Source organism: Sorex araneus, chromosome 2 (genome assembly GCF_027595985.1).
Source record: "Sorex araneus isolate mSorAra2 chromosome 2, mSorAra2.pri, whole genome shotgun sequence".
Taxonomy (NCBI): Eukaryota; Metazoa; Chordata; class Mammalia; order Eulipotyphla; family Soricidae; genus Sorex; species Sorex araneus.
Window position 1 is genome coordinate 80,158,460 of NC_073303.1, and position 15,688 is coordinate 80,174,147.

The 15,688-nt window shown below is 37.4% G+C and overlaps 1 protein-coding gene across 15 annotated transcripts in view; it reads right to left on the reverse strand.

The window, feature by feature from the left end:
- CSPP1 (centrosome and spindle pole associated protein 1) overlaps positions 1-15,688 on the reverse strand; it is a 104,404-nt gene that overhangs the window by 82,395 nt on the left and 6,321 nt on the right. For 8 of the 15 annotated variants that reach the window (XM_055127773.1, XM_055127772.1, XM_055127771.1 and 5 more), the window contains exons 2-4: positions 11,826-11,934; positions 9,627-9,726; positions 622-725 (exon numbers count right to left, since the gene is read on the reverse strand). In XM_055127773.1, coding sequence (XP_054983748.1) covers positions 622-725; positions 9,627-9,726; positions 11,826-11,924 — 303 coding nt within the window. In that variant the 5' untranslated portion in view covers positions 11,925-11,934. Of the gene's footprint in view, positions 1-61; positions 86-621; positions 726-9,626; positions 9,727-11,825; positions 11,935-15,688 lie in introns of all 15 variants that reach the window. The other 7 variants (XM_055127775.1, XM_055127774.1, XM_055127770.1 and 4 more) reach the window with 1 other exon arrangement.

Here is a 15,688-nt window from a genome sequence, read left to right on the forward strand (position 1 = left end):
TAAATTATTACAAGCTACTAGATCTAAAAACAAAGCTAAAAGAGAAGGCAGGCAACCCTACCTTTCTTTTTGCTTGTGCAATACCCTAAAGTCAAGGGGAAAAAACTGTTGATAAAATGTATTCAAAATTCTTTCTCTTCATGTATAAATCATAATAAATAAGAGACCACTGAATATTTAAAATAAGCGTAAAGTAGTAAAGAGCTAAAGATGAGCTTGGTACGATGTAATGCATGATTATTTAAAATCATGACTATGTAAAATAATTTTTAAGCAATAGAGCAATACTTTATTAAATCATAAGTCAAATGTTTCAAAAGTTAAATAATTAATGATATTTTTATTGGTCAGGCTCATAAGAAAATAATTAGCATATGTAACTCCACATATGTCATTTTAATGTATGTCTGAGGGAACAGACTAGTAAGTCATAACTGAGCTACTTTACATTATGATAAATTTACAGAAAACACGAATGACCAAAATTTATAATCTCATTTAAAATTCAATCCCAAAAAGAAAAAATAAAATTTAAATAAAGAACTCCCGCCAAAAAAATCAAATCAACATGAAATGCAAACTCCCTGCCCTATTCTAGCTGAGTCTGTAATACTTCATTACCTGAGTAAGATAACGTCTATAATCTTGCCGCAATTCTTCTTTTAATTTATGTTTCTTCTGCTCATAGTCTTCTCCAAGTGGTAAACTTAATCCATAATTGATTCCTAGAAAAAAAAACAAATTCTTATTAATGTAGCTTATTCTCAAACTGTGTGAGTGCATTGCATATATGAGTTTGTGCAAGAAAAATCTCCAACCTCAATTTTCATTCAACCCTATAACAAAGCACAATGAGAAGAAGCACGTTCATGTTGGTTCTGAGACCTAAATCTGGCTATTTTCTACATTATTTAAATTTTCCACAAGAAGGAGAGGTAATAAAGAGATTAAGGTCCTTGTCTTGTATGTAGCTGACACCATTTGATCCCCAGCACCACATGGTCACCCCCAAGTACCATCAAGAGTGAAGTCCGAGCTCAGCTCTGGGAGTAGCCCCCAGCAACACTGGATGTGGCCCCAAAACCTCACCATCTCAAAAAATGTTTCTCTGTGGGTATGGGGATGACATCTCAGTAGTAGAGCATGATACTACCCAAGAACTCTACCCATCCTATCCTCCTATGCAAATAACTATCATTACCATTACTTTTTTGTCTCTAGGGTTGTATTTTCCTCATAGTAAAATATTTCAGAAGTACCACTTCATACTGCTGTTAAGTATATAATAATTACTTTATCCATCATATATGTGATTGTGAACGATCATACAATTAAAATGAACTCTTGACCTATTCCTTCCATCACTTCTTTCTCTCTGGTATCACGTTTCTCAGAGTCTATGAGTTATTTTTTATATTTTGCCAGTTGGTTTGCTTTATTTATATTTGACATGAGTGAAAAGCTTGTGATAATTGACTTTCACTTTTTTTTTTCCCTTAGCAAAAGCTATCTCATGTTTTATCCATGCTGTCTGGAGATTTCCGCCCATGTCCCCCCACATTTCCGGCAACTCAGCAATCACACCCACAAGCCACCTCTGGCTGGCCCCAGATAAACTCCAGAGACTCACTGTCCTCCTTCGGAAGAGACGACACTGCCAGTCATACCACCTCTACCGTATGCCAAGCTGTTTCATTCGGGGTGGCCCAGAGGGTGGCAGGTGAGGCCCCTCCCCGCCCCAAGGGACCCAGCTCTGGCAGCCGAAAATCTCCAGAACTCAGCCTCCATCATACTTCTGGGCACTCTCCACATGCTGGGGCCGCGCCTCACCCATACTCATGAATAAACTTATACCTGGATATCTCATAGTCACACCACTCATACTCCACCAAGAGTAGGTACCACATTTGACGGGGTTTAAAGTAGAAGGCAACCAATCTTAGAGGGAAACATATTTTTACAGATACAGATATAAGCACACAAGGCTCAATCTTCAACAAACATTAAGCCTTAGAAGGGGCTAATGGCCCCTAGGTGAAATACAACAATCTGCACACACTCTCCTCTAAGGAAAGTGTTTTTGGAGCATTTTCAGCAGTTTATTCATAACAAACAATACAAAATAAATTATTTTGGTCCTGCTTTGGGGCAGGGGTTGAGGTTCTGGATGAAACATCCAAATATGGTGGTTGGAAGGTGTAATGGTGGGATTGGTGTTAGAATACTAAATGTAATCAATATTGTGAACTGCTTTATAAAATTATAATAAAACTAAAATTAAAAAAAAGAGGCAAGGTCACTCCAGCAAATGTGTAAGTTTGATAGGTCTGAACTCAGGTGCTACCAAAGTCACCCTACTGGTCTTCAGGGACCACAAAAGGAGCATGTAGTGTAACTCGAGGACCACCAGGGCTATACCTGGTAAGACTGAGATGCCACACAGTGCCAAGGATGGAATTTGGGGTTCTACCACTTATAGCATAGCCCCACCCCCTAGAACCTACAAGCTTCTATCTCTTTGATGAAAAACTCCTTACACTCCTTCATTTCTTATTTTTTTGGTTCTCTGTTATTCACTTCCAGAATCTTGTTATTTTCCTCATAGTTATTATCGATGGTCTAGAGAGATAGTAGAGAAGTTAAGATGACTGATTTCCAAGTTAAATTCCCAGAATAGCACTGTATATGATCCCTTAGCACCACCAGAAATGATCCCTATGGCCCAAAACTCCCAAAATTAAATGTGTTATGTACTAGGCATCCTACTTCGATCCTACTTCCTTCATTACTAAATTTGATTCTGGGGCTTGACGGGTGTGCCTTAGAGGTGGAGGTATAACAAGAGGAGGGATGGGTTCCATTTGGCACACTATATCTGCTAAAAGTGATGTGATTTATATCAGGTCACAGCACTGATTCTTGGGGGCCCAAGCGGAACTTTCCTTTATAAAACAAATAGATTAGAGCTCTACATATTTGCATGTCCCCAGAGTCTCCAGAGCCTTTCCCTACTTAAATCACAGCCAATGCACCCTCAGAATTTTCTCTGCAGAGCTAGCTGTAGGGTGCATTTCCCATGGCTTAGACTAGCATTTCTCACCAGGGTTCCCTGTGGGTCTCCAGCATGTTCCAAGGGGAACAAGTATGAAGAAGAGGAGACACAGAATGAAATTAGGGGGTAATTGGCAAGACAGGGAGGCCAAAAGGAAGGAAAAGACTGAAGGGGACATGGGTGGGAAAAGGCTAAGAAACCCTGGAGTGGCTTAGATTTTTGTGGCACATCACTGAAGACAGATCTTTATTACACAGGGAGAAGTTTCAGCCTGCCACGCTGATTGTAAAATTGCTAGAGTTGAGAGTCCTGTTTCAGGTGTCCACCTACTTAGTGAAGAAGCTCACAGAAATCCTGAGAGCTCGAGTTACCCCACGCCAAGTTCTTTATCTCCCCATTTGGCCTATAGTTCATGCTCCTATGGCTTTTTATCTCGTCAAAGTTCTGGTTGGAGTTCCAACCTCCCTCTCTATAAGCATATAACATTATGTGCTTCTAGTCACTCTTTGTTGTTGTTGCTATTGTTGTTGCTGTTTTGCTGTTTTTTTGGTGGGGGCTAGGAGAAACATTGCTCAGGGTTTATTCCTGGCTCTGAAATCAGGAATCACTAATGGCAAGCTAAGAAGAACATATGTGGTGCTAGGGATCAAAAATTAGGTGCATAGGTTAATCAAAGGTCATTTGATCATGAAATACATAAGCTGCATGAGATATATAGTTGGTTTCTCAGGGTGTTGAGGGAATCTTTCCCCTATAGTCTATATTATAATATTTGATGATTTATTCTTTCACAAGATTTATTTTTGTAAAAAGATACTTGTATACTCTAATATGTCTTTATGAGTGTGTTATTTCCTCCTAAGACAGATATTTCTGCATTTGTCTTGTTTTATTAAGGACAGCAAAATTAAAGCCAAGCTGATTATGTCTTCACTTAATCTATTAAAATTTCTCTAAAAATAAAACACCAAAAATAATTCTGATGTGTCTATTTTTCTGTGGAAAGGTTTTGTGTATGAAGTTTTTAATATTATATATATAAGTTTTAATATATAGCAAAGATTATCTTTGCTATAACAAGTTTATTAAAAATTAATAGGCTTGAGGGCTAGAGAGAGAACAGTTGCTACAATGCTTGCCTTGCAAGCAGCCGACGTGAGATCAATCCCATATGGTCCCCAAAGCACCACCAGGAGTTATTCCTGAGTGCAGAGGCAGGATAAAAGCTGGGAGCATGGCCTAGTGTGGCCCAAAACAAAAACAAAAAAATTATACACACATTCCTATGTAATAGGTTTATTCATGGCTGAGCCTGAAATTTCCAAACACTTTGAAAGTTAAATCACCAATTTTAATTTAATAGAAATTATCCATTTTCATTGTGATAAAATATAGCACTGTAACACTGTCGTCCCGTTGTTCATAGATTCATCTGAGCGGGCACCAGTAACATCTCCATTGTAAGACTTGTTGTTGCTGTTTTTGGCATATCAAATACGCCACAGGCTCTCCCCACAGAGAGCTTGACGGGCTCTCCGAGAGAGGCGGACGAATTGAACCCAGGTCGGCCGCATGCAAGGCAAACACCCTACCCGCTAAATTCAATGCCATTACATAAACTGGCAATGTTTTAAGCCTCACCAGTACCCATTTCTATGATTTATCATCACAAACAGAAACTATAGCTAGATGTTTCTAAGAGATATTTCAACTTCAAGTAGTTTCAAGAGTTTAAAAAAAAATGTTTGAAAGATATAATAACTGCACTGTTGTATACCTTGTAAATAAATAAAAAAACAATGAACTGTAGTAGATAATGTGGACAACTGAAGTGAAAAATATTCATAACATAGAAGTTATATCACAATAAAGCTATTAAAAACCAAGGCAGATATTTCCCAAATATTTTAATAATAAAACAATGTCAAGAAAAACAGATATCAAGTGAGTATTCAGGTTTCTTAAGTCCTCTCCCTCTTAGTCCTATCACATGCAGTATTAATTTTTTTCTAAAAAAAATTCTTAAGATTTAGTTATCAAGTCTATAAATGAACTAACACCAGCAGCTTATAAAGTGATAAGGATATTGCTATTTTTGTGTCTTCTTCTTCATGGTGCAGTTACTGGATGGGAACTTAAGTGTCAAATTACTACTTAATCACTGAAATATTTCAGGTGGGGAAAAGTCAAAGTAATATAAATATAATTACTGATTTTTAATTATAAAATATAAATACTAGGGGCTAGAGTGATAGCACAGCGGGTAGGGCGTTTGCCTTGCACGCGGCCGACCCGGGTTCAAATCCCAGCATCCCATATGGTCCCCTGAGCACCGCCAGGAGTAATTCCTGAGTGCAGAACCAGGAGTAACCCCTGTGCATCGCCAGGTGTGACCCAAAAACCAAAAAAAAAAAAAAAATATATATATATATATATAAATACTAATTTTTATGAATACTAAATTCTACTTTCCACTGAAAATACTGTAGAATTCTCTTGATAAACACACATGGAATGTATGACTCCTGGAGATAAGGGCTATGTATAGTAGATTCCTTATGGACACTTCTCAGTCATGCTCCTAATTCCCTTCCAAAATAATCTAATGTTTAAATTTTAAATTCCACTATCTCCTCAATCAAATGAACAACTCTGAATTGTATTATTTTTAAGAAACATAATTTATACCTAGAGAGAGAAATAGTTTTGATTCTCACCTTGAGTAGAGTATCACGTATGAAACTAAACTCTTTACTCCATGAGTGCTAGGTCATAATTTATTCAACTTTAAAATGATTGGCACACAAATCTGTACCGAAGAAATTTTCCCTAAATAAATATGTCACTGAAAAAATGCCTTAGTAAGTGAAAGAAAGAGAAAGTTGGAAATTAACACACTATTCTTACTATTTCATTTCTATTGTAAGTAGCCTGATTGCAGTGAGCAAGGACACATAGTAACTAGTAAGCAAAATTTCTAGTTAACTAGGATCACAATGTATTCTCTATTATGTCAAGGAGAAAAAGTCAGTAATGCTGCAAGGATGGTATCTGCCAGTAAGCTATGCTTTCATGTTCAGGAAACAGGTAATTTACAAGTTTTCTGAAACATCGTGTGGTCTATATGACTTCTACCACTATTTTTCAATTCTGTTTGGTAGACTTTGCAGGATAATGGAAAGAAAAACGATTCTCTTGGGGCTGGAGCGATAGCACAGCGGTTAGGGCGTTTGCCTTGCACGCGGCTGACCTGGGTTCTAATCCCAGCATCCCATATGGTCCCCTGAGTACCACCAGGGATAATTCCTGAGTGAAGAGCCAGGAGTAACCCCTGTGCATCGCCGGGTGTGACCCAAAAACAAAAAAACAAAAAAACAAAAAAAAAAAAGAAAAACGATTCTCTTTCATTTATAAATTACTGCTTATTCTAAATTCAATTTTATTTATGAAGGGTATTTGCTTTTTATTAATTCAAATAGAACTTGTAACAGTTTTAAAAGAAAATATGTCTTCTGAAATATTTAAATTATCAACATTTAATGAACACAAAATATATTATAATTCTTTTGTCATCCAGTTCCAATATTTGGGATTAAAGCTAGGTCATAAAAGTAAAATTAAAGATTGAATGTTTCAAATTCAATATATTTGAAACAATGTAAAGTCTTTGATTTTAAACTGTATTAACAATGGCATCCTAACTGCCTTACTGAGCTAAGACAGATGGTGAGACTTACTTATCCAGAGCAGCTATTTTCAGAATTTTTCAGTATTATTGTCATCTTAGGGGATATGAAGTGATGTCACGTCACCAAGTACAACACCATTGACTCTAGGAAAGTTACATTATGCTTCCAAAACTGCACCAATTAAAATTAGTTGGTTTCCATAATGCCCAAAAGGAGAGACAAAAAATAAGAAAAAGCCTGCCATAGAGGCGGGGTGGGGGGGGAGTGAAACTAGGGGCACCGATGATGGGAAAGTGCACTGGTGGAGGGATGGGTGTTGGAACATTGTATGACAGAAAAGATGCACTCTGAGAACTGATATTAAGTTGTCATTTTATTCTTTTTTTTTTAAGAAGTCATTTTTTAGGGGCTGGAGCAATAGCACAGCGGGTAGGGCATTTGCCTTGCACTCGGCCAAACCGGGTTCGATTCCCAGCATCCCACATAGGTCCCCTGAGCACCGCCAGGAGTAATTCCTGAGTGCAGAGCCAGGAGTAACCCCTGTACATCGCCGGGTGTGACCCAAAAAGAAAAAAAAAAGTCATTTTTTTAAATAATCGTTTTATATGCTATGCCCCTTGATTTGAGGAAATATACAAAATACACAAACTGAAAAGAGGACTTTGCACAATGGGTTTTATGTATGTGTGTATTCTCATAGTTATACTCAAACTGCCACACTTTAGAAGGCACACTTAAGCCTCCTGCCCCTTTAGTATCCCTTTCCTCAGTGTGCAATGTTAAATATGACCTTGAACCTCAAACAGAATCATAGTTTGTACTCTTAACATTGTGCTTCAAATGAGAAACAAGAGGTGGGGAGGGGAGACGTGAGTGTTCTTGGGCCTGGAATGTGGCTGACTTAACAGAGTATATGCTGTGCATGTGTGAAGCCCTAAATCTAAACCACAACGAACCACGACCTCCAACTCTTGCAATGGTGGCCAAGTCACACTGTTTTTGTATCCATTATACCTCTCACAGACATTTGAACTATTTCCTTTGGTTTGGGAAGAGCCAGATGGACAGGAACAAAACTACTGACATTCCTGTACATGTCATTTGGTGAACACATACGTATAACCACGTGTTTATGGAATGTGGAATTGCTCAGTCACTGAATAAGGTCACAGTGCATTTATTTAGTAGATACTGACAATTTTTCAAAGTTGTACATTAAACATTCCTGGCAGCAATGAAGAAGTTACAGATGATACACATCTTTGACTACTCTTAGTAAGTCTTTTAAATATAAAAATATATTATACTATATGCCAGGGTATCTGTATATTTTTGCCTGTTTTTGTTTTTTGGGCAATACCCAGTGATAGAAAGTTATTCTAGGCTCTGTACCCAGAGGTTGCTCTTGATGGTATTGCAGGGACCGTGCAATGCTGAGGATCAAACCTGGGCCTCCTGCAAGCAAAGCATGCATTTGTATTTTCTTAATGACTGTTAATGCTGTTTTCAAATGCTCATTTGAATTTCCACTTCTGTGAAAAGTATTTCAAGAAATACTTTTCAAGAAAAGTATTTTCAACAAAAAGAAGTATTCTGCCTATTTTTAAAATTAAAATGTACTTTTTGGAGATTCTACATGTGTGTGCATATCCAAACACATCTATATTACGATACATATAAATATGGCTGTCTTTTACCTTTTGGTGAACAACTAGATCTTAAAGATTTTGTTACAGAGGCAATATTATAGTAAATACATGTATCAAATCAGAGGATATGTAGTTCAAAATTAACAGTTATGTACATATTTATATACCATATGTACATACTTGATTTTACCATTTTAAAATGTTTATTATACTGAGCTGGGGAGAGAGTTCAAAGGGTTCGTGCATATGTTTTGTATGCCAGAGGCCCAGTTTTGATTCTCACACTACATGGTCCCCCAGACACCTGCAAGAGCCATCCCCAGGCACCATGACAGAAATAGCCCCATCACAAAAAACTGTAAAATTAAGATGGTTTATTATCAAACTACCATGCGGGCAGGATACTCTAGGCAGCTTGCTGGGCTCTCCGAGAGCGATGGAGGAATCAAACCCGGGCCAGCTGCATGCAAGGCAAATGCCCTACCCGCTGTGCTATCCAGTCCAGCTCCAGTGACAGCAGAGAGGGTAGGATATTTGCCTTGAACAAGGGCAACCCGGGTTCAATTCCTCCGTCCCTCTCAAAGAGCCCGGCAAGCTACCAAGAGTATCCTGCCCACACGGCAGACCCTGGCAAGCTATCCGTGGCATATTCGATATGCCAAAAACAGTAACAAGTCTCACAATGGAGACGTTACTGGTGCCCGCTCGAGCAAATTGATGAGCAACAGGATGGCAGTGATACAGTGATTACCAAACTAATCTTGTAAAAATAAGCCATTTCCCAATCCACAGTAGTGCACACTAACTTCAATCTACCACTAATGAGAACATAACAAAGTCTCATATTTTTATTACAAAACAATAATCTGGCTTTTAAAACTGTTTCTCAAACCTGGTACAGTGCACATCTAAAGCATTTATGAGCAGAACTTTCCCTGAAAGCCCTTCAGAAGGGAGAGGTGAAGCTCTGTTTGGGCTTTTTTTGTTTTTATTCAAGTTCTTGGGCCACAGCAAATTCAATTAATCATACCCATGATAGTATCCTTTAAACCCAGTACAAGGTTCTCAATATGCATTCGAGTTCATATGTACTCCATGCTCTCATCTCATATATAAGATTCTAGTAAGAGTCACTAAAATTTGGAAAAATCTTTTTTCTTTTTGACAAGACAAAGCTCCTTCACAAGAGCATGCTAAAAATACCTTAAAATCAATTTAGCTCACCTAATGACTTACCTAAAGAACCCTTGGTCTGTTGACTGTTCGGTGGTATGTTTTCCTTAGCCATGGAAATTAGCATTTTACTATTTTCAGAGAGTTGCTCTGATCCTTTTCCCTGAAAGAGACATAAATATTTACAGGGGAAGAAATGCTTTAAAAGTAATACTTAAAAGAATATTCATCAATATTTTTATTACACAATAAACAAAATTATATAGTATATAATTTTTAAAATAGGGTTTGAAAAGTAAAATGTATTTAATACTATAATAAATATTCTAAAATTTAGCTAATTCTCTTATCAGTAAAGAGTCACTATGCAGGTAATAGAAATACGTAAGTTAAATTTTTTTTTAATTCATAAACTACTGAAGAGACAAAGAGAGTACAAGAATGAGCACGAGAGTGAGAATAAGAGAGACTGGCTAAGGGAAGAAAAAAGAACAGGTAAGGAGGAGTCACCCCACTGAATAGATGATAGATGAACTAAGACAAAAATAACTACTCATTCACTAGTGAATATCAGAATTATATACATATATATGTACATTATATATGTATATGTAGGCCCCACAAAAAAGCCAAAATAAATGTAATCTCTTGAATTTATGCCTTAACCATGTTTTTGCACACAATATTATCATGTGTGTATTTTTTTAACAGTTAATATGTTCACATTATTTATCATCGAAGCAGAATATCTTTGTCAAGGGCAAATGCCAAGCCAAATGAGCTACTTTCCCAAAGTCTTTCCCAAAGTGGGAAATACCACCTGGAGTAGGGTGAGTACTGAAATAATCTGGAGGGCAACAGTGGCTTCTGGTGTAACTTTGGGGAGCACTTTCTATTTGTTCACTCAAAGTCAGGCTCCTAGGACTTTGCAAAGTAACTATTTTTCCTGAAAAGTGGGTGATAGGCCATATAAGTTTGCACTAAATCAAGAGGTAAACCAAAATTATCTTGGACAAATCAATATAAATGAGTACTCTTCTTAGAATGGAACATATGGGGGCTGGATCGATAGTACAGCAGGTAAGGCATTTGTCTTGCACACAGCCGACCCAGGTTCGATTCCCAGCATCCCATATAGTCTTCTGATCACCCCAGGAGTAATTCCTGAGTGCATCGCCAGGAGTGACCCAAAAAGTCCAAAAAAAAAAAAAAAAAGGAACATATGACATAGATCAATCTATACCCTATACCTGACTATATATACTGAGCCTGAGAAAAGCCACCTCTGTCTATATTAGTTTCATCAAACTTAGAGAAGCTCAAATCTTCCTGCTTGAGACATTACTTTAAGAAACAGTTTTTGAAATGTACACACTGAACTCAAACCAAAAAAACTATTCCAATTCATTTTTTCATATATTGCTAAAGAATTTTATCTCCCTGATTCATATTCATATTGAGAATACATGTAGTTTGATAATTCATATCAACAACTGCTCCTCCCAGACGGGAGTATAAAATGAGGCCCCCATAGCCATGCCACCAGACCTGCACCAGGCTGTTTTCACTTGGGGTGCCCCAGACGGGGAGGGTGAGAATTCTCCCCGCCCCAAGGGACCCAGCCCCAGCAACCGACTCCACTACCCAAACGACACCAAGCTCAAGGCCGCTTTCCAGACCACAAGACCATGATACATTATAAGACACTTCCTACCCATTTCCCATAATTACCACACTATATTTGATGGAGTTCAGACAGTAGGCAACAAATCATAGAATGATATATATGTACACACACACACACACACACATATATACATACACATATATATGTACTCTCGGAGAGCCTGGCAAGCTACCAAGATTACCCAACCTGTACGGGCAGAGCCTGGCAAGCTACCCGTAGCATACTCGATATGCCAAAACCAGTAACAATAGGTCTCATTCCCCTGACCCTGAAAGACGAGTAAGGAGAGGCTGCTAAAATCTCAAAATCTAAGGGCTGGGAGGAATGGAGACGTTAACTGGTGCCCACTCGAGTAAATCAATGAACAATGAGATGACAGTGATACAGTGATTCATACTGAACCTTCTCACAAAGAATGTGAAAAAGCAGCCCAGTCTTTCAGAGTAAGAATGACAAAATGGCCAGATTAAAATATAAAATACAAGAATTTTAACTCAAGAAGATGCTTTGCACTTACACAGGGATAATCTTCAAAATTTTAATGAAATCCATTAGAAGAAAATTATTGATTTTACCTTCATTTCCATATAAGGTGGATCACGTTCCAACTCTGCTTTGTCTTTGGCCAATTTGGCTTTTCGCTCTTTAATAAATTCATCCAAATTTTCAGCCATTTTGCAACTACTAAAAAAATTTTAAAAAAGAACTTCAATTAGCACAGTACTAGAGGCTAATTAACCTTAAGATTTAGTTTATATTCATCAAATTGAGAACTTCAAACAAGCTTCATTGAATATGCTTGTAAAATTAAGAACTCCAAACAAGACATTTCTGTTTATTCCCACACTCCCTGTACCTACTACATACTTTATAATACCTCAAAAGAATAAAAATGAACCACAACTCATCCCCCTCCCAAAAAAAATCTAAGATCCTATCAAAGCATTTTAAAGGGGAAAAACCTTTTCTTAGTCATTTGTAGATATATATATCTCCAAATATCCAAATAGACCTATCTATTTCTTGCTTTTTTTCTCTGTACACTTTTGATTGCAATTATGTGAAGTTTGTCTTTCTCCTATTTCACCTCATTTGAGTTCCATCCATGTTGTAGCAACAGGATTTCATCACTTCTTATAGCTTAAAAGTACATATCACTATATGTATACATCTTTATTCACTAATCTGTCATTGGACACTTGTTTCTAGATCTTGGCTATTGTAAATGAACATAGGTGTGATTTATCTTTTCAAATTGGTGTTTTTGTTTGTACTCTTTGGATATCTAAGGGGTGGGACTATTGGGTGATATGGTCGTTCCAGTTTTTATTTGAGAAATCTCCATAGTGTTTTCCACAGAGGACCAGACATAATACACTTCTATTACCACTTACTGTTCCTTGCCTTTTTTTACATAGGTCATTTTCACAGATGTGAGAGGTTATCTCATTGTTTTTATTGACATTTTCTTCATAAGTTATGAGCTTTTTTCCTCAAATGAATTTTGGGCACGTCTATTTTTCATTAAACATCTACACAGTCTATTTTTTTTTTTTGGGTCACACCTGGCGATGCACAGGGGTTACTCCTGGCTCTGCACTCAGGAATTACTCCTGGCGGTGCTCAGGGGACCATATGGGATGCTGGGATTTGAACCCGGGTCGGCCGCATGCAAGGCAAACGCCCTACCCACTATGCTATCACTCCAGCCCCTACACAGTCTATTTTTCATTAAGCATCTACACAGGGTTTTTTTTTTTTATGGGACTGTTTTATATTGAGTTTTATGAGTTCTTTATGTTCCCAGGCTATTAGCATTTGTCAGATGTTTGGTGTCAGATATTATTCCATACCATAGGATATCTTTGTTTTTTGTTTTGTTTTTTTTTTTTTGGTCACACCAAACAGTATTCAGGGGTTACTCCTGGCTCTGTGTTCAGTGATGACACTTGGTGGGGTTCAGGAGACTGTAAGCGGTGCTAGGGATTGAACCTGGGCCAGCAAAGTACAAGTTAAGTGCCTTACCCGCTGTCCTAGCTTTCCAGTTCAGATATCTTTGTTTTAATAAACTTATTTCACTGCAAGGCTACTTTTTGATTTTATATAATTCCATTTCTTTACATTTGCTTTTGTTTCTTTTTTACTACAGGGGTGTGATGGGGGGTGTTCAGCATACCCTGCTGCATTCATGGCTACTCCAGGCTCTGCACTCAGGGATCACTCTTGGTCGGCACAGGGGTCCGTACGGGACCCCTAAATGCAAACAGAAGATAGTATTTTCTATACTTGAATTCTTCAAAATTCTGTGGAGTCTGTAAATTGTACCATTACATTTCTTTTTGGACATTGCATTTATAATAAGTTGATTATCAAATATTTTGAAATCTTTTTTTAGAACTGGTTTCTGAATTGTAAAGTTTATGCTCAGTGACAAAATTATGATCTGACACATATTTAATGAGTACATGAGTGAATGAGATAGTAAGCTTTTTATGTAGAGTAAGGATCTAGAGTTATTTGAATTTGTTTCTATTGTTTTGCAAATATATATACATACTTTTTAGAGATGATACAAACTAGCACTATACATCTGTTTATAAAAATGCAATTCCCAAAACAGATTAAAGAATATACAGCATAGTACATATGAGAAAAGTTTCCAAAGATAAGCTAGTTTAATACTTTTTTTAGATTGCTATTTCAATGACATTATCAACTATAAAGCTTATGCTTTGGCTTTGAAGATTAGGAAATAACTATACCTAATGTATATTTTAATAGAACATTTTCATTTTTCTTTTCTGGTTCATTATTTTTGGGTTATACCCAATGATGCACAGGGCTTACTCCTGGGAAGCCCTGGAGACCATATGTGATATGCTGAGGATCTAACCTGGGTCAGTCATGTACTAGGCAAGCGCTCTACAGGTGTACTTTTGCTTCAGCCCCCATGTTTCTCTTGCTGATGGAGGCAAATCACCAATGATACTACTGAGCTAATAGCATGTGAGTGTTCTGCCTGTTTTCATTGGCATATCTTATGGTTTCAGATCTTTTATTCACTTAGTACTTATATAGGGTGACAGATCGTATCCAAATCTTCATTCTCCTGCATGTGAGTAAATGAAAGTGCTTATTAATCTAATGTCCAGACTAAAATTTTGTCAACAGGGCTAACAGTGTTCTTTATAGCCTATAACTTCTCCAGCTCAAGATTCAAACTAGATTAGGTAATATATTTCATTGTTTTATCTCTATACACTTCTTTTATTTTCATAATTTTCCTTTGTCATTTATGACACTGGTTTTTTAATTACAGCCCATCTACCACATCTCTTTTGCAGGACAGGGGGGAATGCCAGCCATTTTTTGGGGGGGGACGGGAATGGTCTACTAGTGATTCTTAGCCAACCAGGCCTGTGAGTCAAAGCAAGAGTCTGAGGATGCAATGCTGTAGGCTCAGGCCCAGCAATGATAGGGATGTCAGGGCCACCACAGTTGTGCTGGGGGAACTGAAGACCATATCCAGTAATGCTCAGGCGACCATGTGATGCTGGCACTCAAACCTGGGCCCTCTTACTACTTACTATCTCCTGGCCCAAATAGTCTATGTTTTCTTTTCATTTATAACAATTTAAAATCCTAGAACTGGAGATCAGAGCAATATCACAGTGGGTAGGATTTCTGCCTTGCATGCAGCTGACTCAGGTTCAATCCCCAGAATCCCAGATGGTCTCCCAAGCACCACCAGGAGTGATTCCTGAGTGCAGAGCCCGGAGTAATCTCTGAGCACCGCCAGGTGTGGCCAAAAAAAGCCAAAAATGTAAATAAAATCCTAGAACTGACTTCTCATAAGCACAAAATACAAGCACATTTTAAAGTGATAGATAACTATCTCTGTGCAATCAATAAAACATCAGATTTATCAGATGCATTATTTTAATTTTTGTGCTATTTAACCAGATAAAAGTACCTCAATATTAAGTTGAAAATCAAAGATATTAATAACCTTTCTCCTGGCATAGCTCCAAGACAAATATGACCAAGAACAACACTATAGTTTAAAGAGTTGAATTTATTACTCATTACATTGAAGTATATCAATATTCGTCAGAGATCTCCAGAGTATTTTAATAAAAAAGTTTTAGAGAAGACTTAGGGGATTTCTGCTTGTCTTAAAGAATCCGGGGGAGGGGAAGCATTTAAGGACTCAAGATCAGATACTGTAGGAAGTGAAGATAATTCTATGACTGGACAGTTTAGGAAATCTTCTTACCTATAGGGTAAGGCTAAAAGCTGCAACTGGTAAAAAGCAATAATCACTCACATCAACTGAAGAGGGAATTTTTGTGGCTTGGACAACACTCATGTTTGTTTTCAGACATTATTATGGAGTGGTGTTATTTTTCCTCTTTCCATGGACACAGGGTAGTCTTAT